The sequence below is a fragment of the Camelina sativa genome, chromosome 3 (assembly GCF_030686135.1).
Source record: "Camelina sativa cultivar CO46 ecotype springtype chromosome 3, ASM3068613v1".
In the NCBI taxonomy this organism is placed as follows: domain Eukaryota; kingdom Viridiplantae; phylum Streptophyta; class Magnoliopsida; order Brassicales; family Brassicaceae; genus Camelina; species Camelina sativa.
Window position 1 is genome coordinate 6,248,017 of NC_141882.1, and position 14,154 is coordinate 6,262,170.

General features: G+C 39.6%; 2 protein-coding genes, 1 long non-coding RNA gene and 1 pseudogene across 6 annotated transcripts; 1 reads left to right on the forward strand and 3 right to left on the reverse strand.

The window, feature by feature from the left end:
* Positions 1-1,406: 1,406 nt before the first annotated feature.
* Positions 1,407-2,246, reverse strand: LOC147946635 (uncharacterized). Its single transcript, XR_015595264.1, has 3 exons — positions 1,937-2,246; positions 1,782-1,867; positions 1,407-1,691 (listed from the first exon to the last, which is right to left on the reverse strand). It is a non-coding gene; the product is annotated as an uncharacterized LOC147946635 (long non-coding RNA).
* Positions 2,247-2,849: 603 nt separating this feature from the next.
* Positions 2,850-3,838, forward strand: LOC104773926 (fasciclin-like arabinogalactan protein 19 pseudogene; annotated as a pseudogene). The gene has a single exon (XR_015595263.1). The product of XR_015595263.1 is annotated as a fasciclin-like arabinogalactan protein 19 pseudogene (transcript).
* On the reverse strand, positions 3,749-6,748 carry LOC104773937 (uncharacterized). 3 transcript variants are annotated; one of them, XM_010498611.3, is made up of 10 exons: positions 6,557-6,748; positions 6,385-6,480; positions 6,218-6,283; positions 5,962-6,129; positions 5,739-5,855; positions 5,524-5,595; positions 5,088-5,171; positions 4,887-4,987; positions 4,512-4,596; positions 3,749-4,424 (listed from the first exon to the last, which is right to left on the reverse strand). In XM_010498611.3, exons 1-10 carry the CDS (start codon positions 6,632-6,634, stop codon positions 4,026-4,028), a joined length of 1,266 nt encoding a protein of 421 aa, XP_010496913.1. In that variant the 5' UTR covers positions 6,635-6,748; the 3' UTR covers positions 3,749-4,025. The 3 variants fall into 3 exon arrangements, 2 of the variants coding, with proteins under 2 accessions (XP_010496913.1, XP_087364635.1); XR_015595262.1 differs by lacking the exon at positions 3,749-4,424 and adding an exon at positions 4,673-4,801 and having other exon boundaries at positions 4,513-4,596; positions 6,557-6,745; XM_087508509.1 differs by lacking the exons at positions 3,749-4,424; positions 4,512-4,596 and adding an exon at positions 4,672-4,801 and having other exon boundaries at positions 6,557-6,745.
* A 1,670-nt stretch (positions 6,749-8,418) lies between these two features.
* On the reverse strand, positions 8,419-13,959 carry LOC104773944 (ABC transporter G family member 35-like). The gene is made up of 9 exons (XM_087508511.1): positions 12,841-13,959; positions 12,619-12,749; positions 12,050-12,442; positions 11,095-11,964; positions 10,847-11,000; positions 10,701-10,760; positions 10,504-10,610; positions 9,581-10,422; positions 8,419-9,489 (listed from the first exon to the last, which is right to left on the reverse strand). The coding sequence occupies exons 1-9, from the start codon at positions 13,670-13,672 to the stop codon at positions 8,562-8,564; spliced, it is 4,317 nt and encodes a 1,438-aa protein (XP_087364637.1). The 5' UTR covers positions 13,673-13,959; the 3' UTR covers positions 8,419-8,561.
* Positions 13,960-14,154: the final 195 nt, after the last annotated feature.

Below are 14,154 nucleotides of genomic sequence, written 5' to 3' on the forward strand. Positions count from 1 at the left end.
AATGCTGAAACGTACCTGCTGTAAATGGGAAGGAATCATGTGATTTCATATTCATAAGCGGATATATCTTGTGTAGCACAAGAATCTCAAATAAATTAGGTGCCGCAAACTCTCTAGCAACACATATCGTGGTCCATGGGGCAATGTCTCTTGCAGTAATGGATGCATTTATAGCGAGTACGTCTCTACTAGTCGGCCATGTTTTCAGCAGTGAAAAGGAAATCATCGCCTATATTGTGGAGATGGCTCCATTGGTCTCTATTTCTCTCATACTGGACAGTTTACAAGGGGTTCTCTCAGGTCCGAGGGTTGTTCTTATTTCTTTATTCAAACACAAGTTATTGTCAGATATTGTTTACTCTCTTTCCTCAACATACTGCAAAACAGATCCAAGTCTTCATGTCTATTTCCTGTTGTGTGTTTAAGTCCTGTGTCAAATTTTGATGGTTTGCAAGCAGGTATTGCAAGGGGATGTGGATGGCAACGAATTTCCCATTAGCTTGATCAAATTCAAAGCTTACAAGTGACCAAACGTGATACTATTTTTTTTCTCACCTGTTCTGTTTGAGAAGATGGAGGCGTAGCAGATGCAACAAACTAAGTAAATGTCTCTGCTTTTTTACTTACATTGGATCAAATTGTTGCGTGTTTAAAACTGTTTTGTTAATTGCTTTTATATGCTAACTCTTGTTTCTACACTAATATCTTAGATTTACTCATTGGAGATAGTGTACTACTCTTCTTTGACTGTCATCAACACAAATCTTTTTAAAATGTTTTACTATTGCCGAAAGAGCTATATAGGCCGGCATTACTTACTAGTTACTATCAAACATTCAAACTTTTCACTGTTTTTCACCTACCATCATTTTTGTTTTTCACAGTCGATAAAAACATCGCTGCCACATTACTGATCGTTTGAAACAGAATTAACAAACTTCATAAAAATAAAATAAAACGAGACTTGAAAATAAGCAGCATATATATTATTAAGTTAACCCAACATTTGCCGTTAGAAGTAGAACAAACCATTCAAGTCTTCTTCTTCTTGGTGTTGTTGCAAACATGTGTGGATGCTGAGGAACCAAATGAACATCCAGTGGAAAAAGGTAACAAAGCTAGGGTCAAATTTAGGCAAACAAACAAAAACTAAAAATTAGTTAATTTCCCACTCATTGGCTTTAGTTTGAAGTTCTTACAGACCGTATAAGAGATTTTTATGAAGACTAACCATAGTTTCTCAAACAAAAATCAAATCTTAAATACATTTACACATAAACCATAGTATCAAGTTATTAACCATAGCTTTTTTGCCAATACAACAAGACGATAGAGGTTTAAAATATCATTCACCAATTCAACACCAATATGCCATTAAGTCTATGGAACCATAATTTTATGAGGACATAACCAATAATTCAATACGTCAAGTAATTTTGAGTTTCAAGTAATAAAACACTAGGCTCCAATTGACGACAAAAATAAAACACTTTTACTTCATCATTTTTTTTTGTTTCTGTCGATAAGAGCATCGCTGCCATTTGAAACATAATTAAAAAGCATTTGCCGCCAGAAGTAGAACAAACCATTCACAATACTAAATGCCTTAAGAGAGAAGAAGAACACCATGGGCCATGTACCCTTCTCCTTCTCCTTCCACTTCTTCACGTCATCGGTTACTTGCACTTCCGCTGCAATGTTTTAGTTTTCATTAAGAAAAACCCATAATTCTAAAAGATAAGAAATCTCAACGTTTTCAGATATTTTTAAAAAAAACTTGCCTTTAGATATGGTCACTCGCCATGGTAGTAGCACAATCATGGGGACGCTCACTTGGTGCTGCAGACTCCCCCGGCTGTTCCCCAGTCTGCTTGAAGGAATTAAAACATTGGGGTCAAACTTACAAAACTAAACATTAGAAATCTCAAACGCTTGCCTTTAGTTGGGTAGGCGCAATGGATGTTGCAGACATTTGCCGACGCAGCTGAGAGTACCAATCCCACGTTTGCTTGAACAGAAAGACCAAAATGCATGGACATATATTGGGGTCAGAAATAGGCAAACAATACTTGAGAAAAGGGGTTTTCAAGCACAGATAACATGGGGGGTCAGAATTAATTACGCAAACAAAGAGGCTTGCCTTTGGTTGAGGATAAGCAGTTTGAAATATGTCTGGATGCTGCGGAGGGAAGAACCAATGAACATCCGGCAGAAAAAGGTGACATAGGGTCAAATTACGTGAGAATGGGAAATTACTAGAGGAAAGAGGATTTAAAGCAGGGAACTTTAAAAAAAAAAACTTGCCTCATCATCCCACTCCTCATCATCATACTTCTCAACACGTGGATTAGATCTAGAAGGGCACGAGCGCAACATCATCTTTAGGCAAAAAAGGAAAAAAAAAAAAAAAACAAGAAGAAGTGAGAAAGGGAAACTAGTAGTGGTAAGCGGTTGTTTGACTCAAAAATATTGTTAAGACAAGGACAAGATGTATTGAAAAAACAAATGCTTAAATTACCTGATGTTCATGTTCTGGACTAGAGAGATGCGTGTCAAAAGTTTCAAAGCCTTGGCCAGTGGTACAAAGGAGGCCAGGTTTATTAACATCAAGGAGGCATCCATAGCAAAATATAGGGGCTTTACATCAATTTAGGAGCTTTCTATCTCTGCGGGATACCCATTTGGATTCATCTGAAAGGTGTTGTTGGACTTTGGACTTGATCAGAATCCAAGCTGGTGCTATTCTGCAGACTAAACGTCTATACAGCTCAAAATAAAATAGAACTGCGGGGAAAAAAAAAAAAAAAGAGTTAAAACTCAAACAGTCTTGGACTCTGTAACAGAATCGAGAACGTCCCAAGATTCGCTTCCTTCCCCTATATAAACCCCAATCATAACCGCTTCATCTTCCGTTTTACTCTCTCTCTATCTCTCTCTCTTAGAGCTCAAGAAGAATCACAAACAATGGCGAACATCTCGAGCGCTTCTTGTTTCAGAGCCATCTTTCTCGGAGCCCTCATCATCCTCCTCTGTCTTCCTCATCCATCCGCCGGCGTTCCTTTGGAAGAGTTAGAAAGAGCCATCGCCGTCCTCCGCGTCAGAGGCCGTGCTCTCTTCGCCAACGCCATCATCACCTCCGATCTCCTCTTCGATCTACTCTCCGACGAGTCCCTCACTCTCTTCGCTCCCACCGATTCAATGCTCTTCGCTCTCGACATGACTCATTCGCTTCCCTTTTACGTTTCTACTCTCCGCCTCCACTCCGTACCGCTCCGCCTCCCACTCTCCGAGCTCCGATCTCTTCCCAACGCCTCCTCTCTCCCGACGCTTCTCCCGTCTCACCGCCTCCTTCTCACTAAGCCTTCTTCCTCCAACGACTCGGTTTTTCTCGACGGTGTTCAACTTCTCCTCCCTGGTTTGTTCGTTGGTCAACATATCGCCGTCCACGGTCTCGCGGATCTTCTTCCACTGACTCCACCTTCGTCGCCTCCCAACCGTCTCGTGGAGGATTCGGCGGCAGAGTCACCGTGGATTCTAGGTTCAAGATATTCACCGGCACCAGAGCCTTACTTCGCCTTTATGGGTCTTTCACCGGCAGAGTCGCCGAGCTTTGAGCAAGTTCCACCATCGCCGTCGTGGGGAGAAGATTTCATCGTAGGCGACGAATAACGGCTTTTGATGTACACGTGTCGTAATCTCTGTAATCACACGCTTACACGTGCGAGGCTTGTAAAGTCAAAAAGAGTCCTTTTCTTTTCTTTTTTTTGAGTCAAATAGAGTCCTTGAAATGTGAAAATGTATCTTTGGTTCTGAATCCTGGGTTTAGTTTGATTTTTTCAAGAATTTGAACCGAATATAACCGACTTGTGTACCAAATTCAATCTCGTACAAGAGAAACTTAACATAGCAACATGTATGAAAAGCTGAGGCCAACACTAAGTAGTAGTACAAAGGCAAATCTTTCCTACAAATTTAGTAGTTCGCAAACTCCACCACATTCATCAAGAACAAACAAACTATATGACCTAGACGACCTCAGCTTTAATGTCTTCCTCTACTGCTTCTGCTTTTACTGTATCAGTTGCCCCTTCCTCCTTGATGTTTCCATCTCCCCCCTCATCAAGTATATCATCCATTATCATTTCATCCTCCCCACCATTGATATCCTCTATTTCATCTTCTTCCTCTTCATCTCCTCCAGGTATCTTTCTCTTCTTTGGCCCGTGCTCCATCCTATGCGTCTCTAATTCCTTATCCATTGTTTCCTGCAAATTCATAGCCCCGTTGTTGTTTGCTTTCCTCGCATTCCTTGCGTTTTGCCACCTCTCCAGCTCTTTCTCTACATTACCCAGATATTGCTCTTCTATTTCCTTTTGATACTCACTCACTTCTTGTCTCCTTGCCGCCTTCCATTCTAAGAATGTCTGCGCCCACAAGTCACCAATCCACATATCAATATCGCATAATAGCATGTATCTCACAATGTTCATTCAATAACTACAACACCTTACCTGCTCTTTCTGTTGCTCCAACTCAGTTGTATCTTCTTCCAAAGGCTTCACTAGCGCATAGTATATCTGTGGCTCTGCTTTTGTCCTGAAACAACCGTCCACATGCAAATCAAATAAAATAAGTTTTAATGAAAACTTTTATATCATCTAGCAATTTCTACCTATGGCAGGCCATAGAGCATCAAACATTGCCATTCCCATCAACATTTGTATGCACGTGAATGGAAACTTATCTTTGCCTCTATAAAATTGTCAATATGTACACTTTTTGGACCGAAATTAAATATAACCTGCAAATCAAATACATAGCAAGTTCACCATTAAGACTCGTCATGCAGAGCAAGTAAGGGTACACTATGGAACTAAAAGCAGTACCTTATAAATTTGCCAAGTTTTTTTTGGTGCTCACTCCACTGAAGGAAAAGCAGTTCCAACTTCTTTTGTTCTGCTTTAGCAGCAACACGGGCTCGAAGAGTCTGATTGACCATTAAAATTGAGTATATCAGATCACTACTACACAAGACCGCCATTTAAAATTGTATGTAAAAGAGAAACTAAATGTAGCTGGCTGCTTACAAGATCTCTTCTCCTCTTTTCAGTCATATTTTCACGCTCTTGCAGCCTCAGCCGTTCACTTTCTTCACGGGACTTTTGCTCAGCCTATACGAGTAGGAGGGATACGGCACACAAACACTGTTAATGTACTGAAGTACTACAGACGAAGAAATAAACGCACTTCTAACTGGACATATAATGATATATGCACCTAACACCTTAGTAATATTACTAAAATCTCCAAATCAAAAGGCAGGAGAACCCAATCCCAAAACAGAAATCATGTCTAGAATGATTAATGTTCCTCTACAGCGCTACTCAAGTCAAAACAAACTGGGGGAAGATGCTGTTTTGGATAGATGATGACATTTTCCTCAATGAACAGCGACAACATCGTAAAATATCACATATCTGGTTTTTTAGTTCATGAAACAAGCCATGTGAAGTGTGTGCTTACCTTTTGTAGGGCAGCGGACCGTCGGGCATATGCATCTGTTCCAGAACGCTGCTTATCTTCTTTTCTGAACTTCTGCAGAAGGGGAAAAGTATGTAGACAAGTGATAAAACAATAACTTGAATAAAGAATAACACATCTAACATGAATCAAGCTAATCAATGAGAGACTAGATATCATGAGAAAGAGCAATGTCCATGTAAATTCTTAACAAATACCTCCAAAGTCCCTACAAGATTCACCAGCATTCTTCTGTTCCTATTAACCAATTTAGGATCCTCATTCTTAGGTAAAACCCTTGGTGCAGGCTCCGGCAATGCAAAAGCTTCAAAACCCTGATCAGAGCACAACAACAACAACAACAACAACGACCATTGAGTAAAAAGTCGTCTCTTTCTGATAAAAAAAAGTATGTAGGGATATATAGTGGGATTAAATTACCTTCTTGGTCCCTCGTTGTTCTGTATCCCTCCGGGGTCGATCTCCACGATGCTGTCCAGATAGCTTCTTGTCACTTCGATCAGAGGTTCCATTGTCACCAGCTACAACCTGGGTTCCATTGCCATCAACTGGCAAATCTTCATCCTTACTAACATCTTCACCGTCGACCTAAAAGGTTTCCCCAATAGAGTTAAGAAACCAATCGCTACAAATCTATCAATGAGAAAATTCATTACTTTCCCAACACAAAAACTACCTTAACAACAGCGGAAGACAATCTCCGTTTCGCAGGTGGCTCATCTTCTACGTCATTCCTATCCGCCTTTTTCATCAAAAATACAAAATCGGAAAATCAATCAACTAAGCGCAATTTGTTTCAGATCAAAGGAGAGAAAACAGAATAAAGGAGAAGAGTAAACTTACAGGACGAGTAAAGCCTCTACGGCCTTGAATGCGAGGAGCGACGCCTGAAAAACCTCCACGGCGGAGTCCACGAGGGTCACGAAGCCTCTCCGTAATCTGATCAGGATTAGAGAATTAAACCATCGTTTTTAACAGAGAGGAGAATAAGAGATTGAGGTCGAGATAGTAGTACCTCGCGCTGCTGACGGTGAAGCTCATCGATCTCGTGTCGTAGCTCTTCCGCTGTCTTCTCCAAGGCGGTGTCTCCCATCGTCGCCGCTGCTCAGAAAATTTTCGCTCGAAAACCCTTAGAAGAAGAAGAAACCAAATCTTTTGTATGGGCTTTAAAAGGCTTATTACTTCACTATATACGTCCACTATAATTTTTTAGAAAAGCCACAAAACTTATTTATATAGGGTTTGTCCAAAAAAAAGGTTTTATTTTACGTATAAAAATTAATTTAAACCAAAAAAATAAATTCCATATATGTTTCCTATATAAAAATTCTTTCTATGTTATTCATTTTTTTATTAAAATAAAAGATCGATGTTCTGCTTGGAGTCCATTGGTGATTATATATAAAATACTATAAAAATACTATATATAATGTAAAAAAAATTCTAAATTGCATGGAATTCTATATTTAGAATATAATTTTTATCAGTGAAGTTATAAATTAGTTAGATTCTCTTTAATTTATGGAAGTAGCAAAAGTATTTCTATTTTTCAAATAATTTACTTTCATGTAATTGTAGCATTTATTGAATTAGACGTGATGGTACCACAATATATATATACTAGTATTAAGCCCGTATACGTACGGGACAAAACTAATTAATTTTATATATATAACTTTTCTTTTTTGAATTACTGGTTAACTAAAATCAAAATAGTAGTCAAAAATTGAGAGTAATGAGTTAGAAGAACACAAATGAATTGGAAAAAGAAAATTTTAATATATACCAAAAATTTATTCAACATAAATTATCAATAGCCAACAAATAAAAGAAAAGAAAATTGCAGTTATTGACAGTCAAACGATGTTGAACAATAAATACAAAAATGAATGGATCGGATATGTAAATCTCTATATATTTACAAATTCTACACTAATTAATATGCAAGGTTTTTGTTGAAATTTGAAAATGGAATTACCCTTGTTCATGCCTCGTTATTGCGGTCAGCAATCTCTCTCTTCTCTTTCTCATCTTCACCCATAATTGATCTCGAAGTTGAAGGAGACTAATGTCTCATTTTTATTTGAAAATGTAAAGTGGACCAAAAAAAACATCGAAAGAAAAATGGTATATATCAAACATGATGGAAGGCTTGTAGAAAAGATAATAATAAAGCCCCAAGGTGAGGTTTTTAGAAATGTTAAAAACAAACCACAAAGAAGATGAAAACGTATAAATAGACGCTCAATTGCAAAAAGAAACAGTTGCATATAGACATGGAGAAGATCGTGGGGAAAGTGGGAGAGATTTTAGGTTTGTAGGGGTTTTAAGAACTGTATTTATTTTAGGGTTGCATAATGTGCTGTTTCTCGCTCAAATTTTTTAAAATTGTGTTTCTGCCACAATTATATGTATTTTTTACCACGATCTCACTTTTTTCATGTTAACTGGATTTACAGTTCTGTACGTATATCACTTTTTGCTTTCTTTCCTCTCCACGATCACTTAAAATTTTGTTTTATAAACATTTTTAAAAATAATAGAATACTTTTGCTGACTTGTCAAAATTATATTGGTGCACTGATAAAATATTTATTTTTTCGTAAGAAATTCCGATTCTCCAACAGGGAAATATGCCGACAAGAAAATGTTTCCAAAACAGAAGTAAATTAACAAATTTTATTTATCGTACATGATTTAGTATATTCATTTATAGAAAGTAAATACGATCAATAAACTATATATATGAATTCATGTCCATACTTACTAGTAATGATTTAGACTTCCGAACAAAAGGATAAGGACGGATGCCAACTCCTTTAGAAGTTTCATAGCATTCAAATTAGTTCCCACTTCTTCTCTGTTTCAGTTGCAAGATTTATTTCTAAAAGGTCTTTTTTCTTGATGAATATTTTTACATTAGATTTAAAATAAAGTCACATTAAGAGGGGTAAAAAAAAATAAGAATCAAAGAGCTTTTATTGTAAGAAATGTTTCACAAGAAAAACAGTGTAGAGCGGTTATCTAGTCTGGAAGTTGAGACTCCTGATGCAAAATGCGAAGATGAAGGCAAAGAAGACAGTGAAGCCAACGAGTACTGCGGCGACAGGTCCCATGTAGTCTGATTCAAAACCGTATTGGTCTTTAATGTATTGCTTGACAGTGAGGCCAGGGGGACCACCAATAGAAGCAATGGTAGTCTCGACGTCACCGTATTGAGAAGTGATCAAGCCGTATATGGTCCAAGCGACAGGGCAGATCCAGTAATACCAGACCCACCACTTTGGAATTTTGGGTCTAGGGATGAAGAAGCCAGAGAATAGGTTAAAGATACCATAGAAGGCTGATGCAAAGATGGAAGCAACTTGCTGGTTAGGCGTGAGAGACACGGTCATCATGCCGTAGTAGGTCCAGTAGAGGAAGGAGAAGTAATTGATGAAGAGGAACCACAAGAACTTGGAAGCTTTCCACTCGAATCCAACCATAGCGTAGATGATTAGAGAGTAGTATGTGGTTTGAACCAAGACATAAGGTAGCTCACAAGTTACTTGGGAGATAGCGTAAGGTATGGCTGAGTACATCCCGGCTGCTTTTTCCCTGTAGAACACTGTCCGTTCAATTGCCACCATTGGTTGTACCGTTGAGCAGTTGTTAATACCCACGAATACAACTGCTGCGTAGATTGCTCCAATCACCATCGTTAGGTCTTGTACGTTTGATCTCTTACCTCCGATCTGCCAGAAGACAGAGCCGATCATGAGAGATGTTGCCAAGGTGAAGATGAACCGGACAAGGTTGTAGTCAGGAGATCTCCAATAAGTCCACCACTGCTTCCATAGACATGATTTGAATTGTCCCCATGTGTTCTGCGAAAATTGTGTAGCAAAGTAGAGATCAGTTGCTCCTTGGGGAGGCACGCTTAGTTCTTGCACCAGAGCCTTGTTCCGCCTGTGTCAAAAAATTCAAATGTTAGTTAGTTAGATCAGGTATCATCACATCATTATAGCAAATATTTTTTCGTTGTGTTGTGTTCACTTACTGGCATAAGGCTGAAGCCTTATATAGCTCAGCAAAGTCAACTCCAAGCTTCAACTCGGCTGCAAGAGAGCTGGCTTCCAGCATCCAAGTGGCCGGGTTGTACTTATCCGGAATCTTTGGCACTCCAGGAAAGGATTCAAAGTACTCAACAACCTTGTGAGAGTTTCTGCCTAAGGGACCAGAGTATATCACATGTCCTCCTCTCTTCATTAGTAGTAGCTCGTCAAACGCCTCAAAGATATCAATGCTAGGTTGGTGGATAGTGCACACAACAGTTCTCCCTGTGTCCACAGTGTTTCTCACCGCTCTCATCACAATCGCAGCTGCTCTAGCATCCAACCCTGAAGTTGGCTCGTCCATGAAGATGATTGAAGGGTTAGCCACAAGCTCAACGGCGATTGTTAATCTCTTCCTCTGTTCCGTGGAAAGCCCCGTGACACCAGGTAAACCAACAATTGCATCTCTCAAATCCACCAACTCCACTAATTCCATCACTTGATCCACAAACATCATTTTATCCTCTTTGCTTACGTCCTTAGCAAGGCGAAGGAAGGCAGAGAAGATAAGTGATTCTCTTACTGTAACTTGTGGAGAGTGAATGTCTGTTTGTTCACAGTAACCAGAGATTCTAGCAAATGTATCTTGTTTCTTTGGGAATCCAGACACTCTAACATCTCCTTCTATGTATCCACCTGTCTTCCTTCCGGCCAAAACGTCCATCAAAGTTGTCTTTCCCGCACCACTCACCCCCATTAACGCCGTCAACACTCCTGGCCTAAACGCACTTGTTATTCCTTTAAGAAGTTGTAGCCTGGTTTCTTGAACTCCTTGTTCCCTCATTTCCTACACCAGCCAATACTTTTGTATGAGTTTCTTTTCGTTAATAACAATAATAGTAAGGTTAAGTAGTTTTCGAAGGATTACCGCAGGCATGTCAACAAAGTATTTAACGTCGTCAAATGACATAGCTAGAGGAGTAAAAGGAAGAACCATTCCTTTCTTGTTTCCCACACTCTTCATCTCAACCTCCTCTGATTTATATATAAGAGTAAATTCTTAATATTTATTTTTCTTGGTTTTGTATAATGAGTATTCAAGATTTAAACAAAAGGAATACTTACTTTTGGCTGCAGCCTCTTCGTCTTCTTCTTTTGGAATTATAGCTTGTGCCTTCCCAAGGGCTGTTGGTCAATACATACATCGAAGACACGTTAGCATTTTTGAACCAGTGACGACAAAAACAAAATCAAACAAAAAAAAAACTTACGGTCTAGATAAGTAAGTGCCAGTGTAAAAACTCCGTTGAAGAAGACAGTAAAAGCAAGCAAGCCTCCAACTGATATCCAATACCAGTTCTTGTCATCAAATACATCCCACATATTAAGCACACTTGATCCCAACTTCGTTGCGTTGTCGGCAGACTGCATTTTTTTCACAACAAAAAATACTTAGCTACAAAGTATAGGCTGGGTGAGGACTTTGGGAGAAAAGAAAAAAATGATGAAGAAGAATTACCATTTTATTCATCCATCTAGAATCAAACATTTCATTGACGGTGAGGCCATTGAAAGCGTAAGAAAGAGGGGACACCCAGTAAGCCCATCTCCACCAAACCGGAATCTCACCTCGAGGAAGAAGGAAACCTCCAGTCAAGAACACAACTAGTAGAACGAGCACACCCCCAGTATTGGCTATGGTCATGGTTCTACATGTAGATGCAATGAACCTGAATATCCCGGAAGCCATTTGTTGGATCAAGAAAATAATCAAGAACTGTTTGAAGAATCGGGTAGCTTCGGGTGCATATCCTATAGAGTAATATGTCACCACCATCCATGCTGTAGACTCGAAGATGGAGATTGGAATCCCTAATAAGAAAGTGGGAAGCGTGAATGTCCATGGTGGATGAAACAAAAGATCCCTTTGCTTGTAGAACACGGGAAGTCTCTGGATCGTCATAGCCATCTCCGCAAGACCGTTAAACATGTTCACGATCATAGCAAATAGGAGTGATCCGATGTAGATGTTAGCGTCGACCTCGTTCCTTGTGTGCATTTCGGTTCTAAGGAAAAGGGTTGACGTGATTGCGGCAATGATGATGATTTGGACGGTTTTGAAGATGTAGAAGAAGGAGTTTCGCTTCATGAGCATCCACTCTTTGTCCCAACAGCTCTTGAGAAGCTCTGTTTTCTTCATTGAGTATTTTTCAAACACCAGAGCTGCTTTGTGGCTTTTAGACTTGTCGAACGGTACTGATAGCTCGTTATATAGTTTAGATCCAACATGGAATGTCTTAAAGCTGCTGGCGAACTCAGACACTGGGATGAATCTATAGGGTCTGTTTGGATCAACCCAATACTGCTGTTGATCTTTCTTAGATGTAACCTGTTCCATACGTAAATGTAATTTGTGAGTCATTTAAGGATCAAAATATTTATACCAAAATAAACATGTCTATATATGTATTTACCTCTTGCAAGAAGTCAGCTGTTCCTTTTCTTTCAGGGCATTTGAATCCAAACCCCTCAAAGAACTCTATGACGTGGTCTCTAGGTCCCTGGTACACAATTTGACCCTCCGACAATAGGATGATATCATCGAATAGATCAAACGTCTCAGGAGCAGGCTGGAGAAGAGATATGAGCACAGTGGCTTCTGTGAGGTGAACAATCTGTTGCAAGCACTTCACGATTTGGAAAGTGGTGGAGCTGTCAAGCCCGGTGGATATCTCATCCATGAACAGAGTCTTAGTCGGTCCGACGATCATCTCTCCAGTTGTCACACGCTTCTTCTGACCTCCTGAAATACCTCTCATCATGTCATCTCCAACTATAGTGTCCTTGCAAATGTCAAGCCCCAGAATCTGTTTCATCAAAAAGCTTTATAAGTATACTGTAACATAACCGGTCTACTTGAAGAATAATCTGCTAAGTTGAATTATCAAACAAAAACCATTATCATCTATCTAACACCCTATATGGCATGCTTTGTAACTTATAAGTAAAAAGGTAAAAGGCTTTAAGGTTGAGAGGGGCTGACTTTGAGAGTATAATCAGTGATGAGACTACTCTTGACACCTTGAGCAGCAGATGCCTTCATGAACAAATCAACATCAGCTTCCGGGAAAATCCCAGCGTCCTTTTCTCTTCTTGCCAACTCATTTAGAAGATCTGCCATCCATTACATGTAAATATTACTCAATCGACCATAAAAACGAAAAAAAAAAAAACAAAGTAGTACTTTAGTTGAATCACAACATACCGTAACGAGTACCAACACCTTGACACCTAGCAGAGAAATCAAGAGTCTCCTTAACAGTCATGATACCAACATGAAGATCGTTCTGGCTAATGTAAGCAGAAGTTTTGATGGGAACAAACTCGTTGAGGCGGTGACCATTATAGGTTACCTCTCCAGTGACGTCAAGAGACTTGTCGAGTTTACCGGCAAGAGCCAGCAAAAGCGTGGTCTTCCCGGAAGAAGGAGGACCCAACAAAAGTGTCATCCTTGAAGGTTTGACGATCCCAGAAACATCTTTGAGAATAGTGAGTTGTGCTTTCTTGGCAAGCCTGATTCCGATCATGGCTAGAGCAGCTTCTCCCATGTTCCTCACCGTGTTTAAAAGCGATGGAAGAGATCTATCGCCGGTGTAACAGTCAGCTCTCACAGTCAAGTTGTCGTACCTCACTTCCACTGTCGGAAGTTGGATTCCGACACGGTCGATCCTGTTTCTGAGCTTGGTCAAGATCCGTTCGTTGTCCTGCTCGGCTACTTTGAAGACCATGTCGATGAACTTCTGACGTTCTTCGCCGTCGAGCTTCGTGACGTCAACTTCTTTGTTGAGGATTTGGTTACCGTAGACGTCTTCTTCGCCGAGCTCGGGCATGAGACTGGTGCGGAGACGACTGTAGGTAGGGAGTTTCTCGATGGCAGCCCATTTGAGAGCTTCTTCGTCTTGGTTGACTGATTTGGTTCGTCTAGAGCTTGTATTGAATATGTCCTCCACGTTTCTGCTTGCTCTGCTCACACTACGACTTATGCTATGACGCATGCTACCCCCTCTGCTCATAATATGAGCTGGATCGTAATCCATCTTTAGATCTGATGAAGCTTGATCCTGATCTACTAATTAGTTAGGTGCTTCTTCTTGTTTCTGTAAGACTATAGTCTGACCTGACCATAAGTACAAGAAGAATGTAAATGGAAGAAAGTTTTGTCAGTGCCTATGCGACATTGAGGAGAGAAGAGAGAGTAAGAAAAAATGGTGAAGAGACGAGGATAAATAGGTACAACGACTTGTTTTGCTAACTCCCTACGTCCTCTCTGTTTTACCTTCATTTTTATTTAATTTCTCTGAACAAATATTTTTTTAAAAACCCCAACTTGCCTGATTGCGCGCTTTAAATATTAAATATGTGATTAAAATAGTAATATCACGCAATAATGAAATCTTTTTTAACAGAATAGTCCATGTGGGAGATCAATAATACACGAGTAAAATATTTGATTAAAGCGTTTGTATAAGCCCGGTGCCAAATGATGTAGACAGGTTGTCTTTTTTTTGGCTCGATTTAT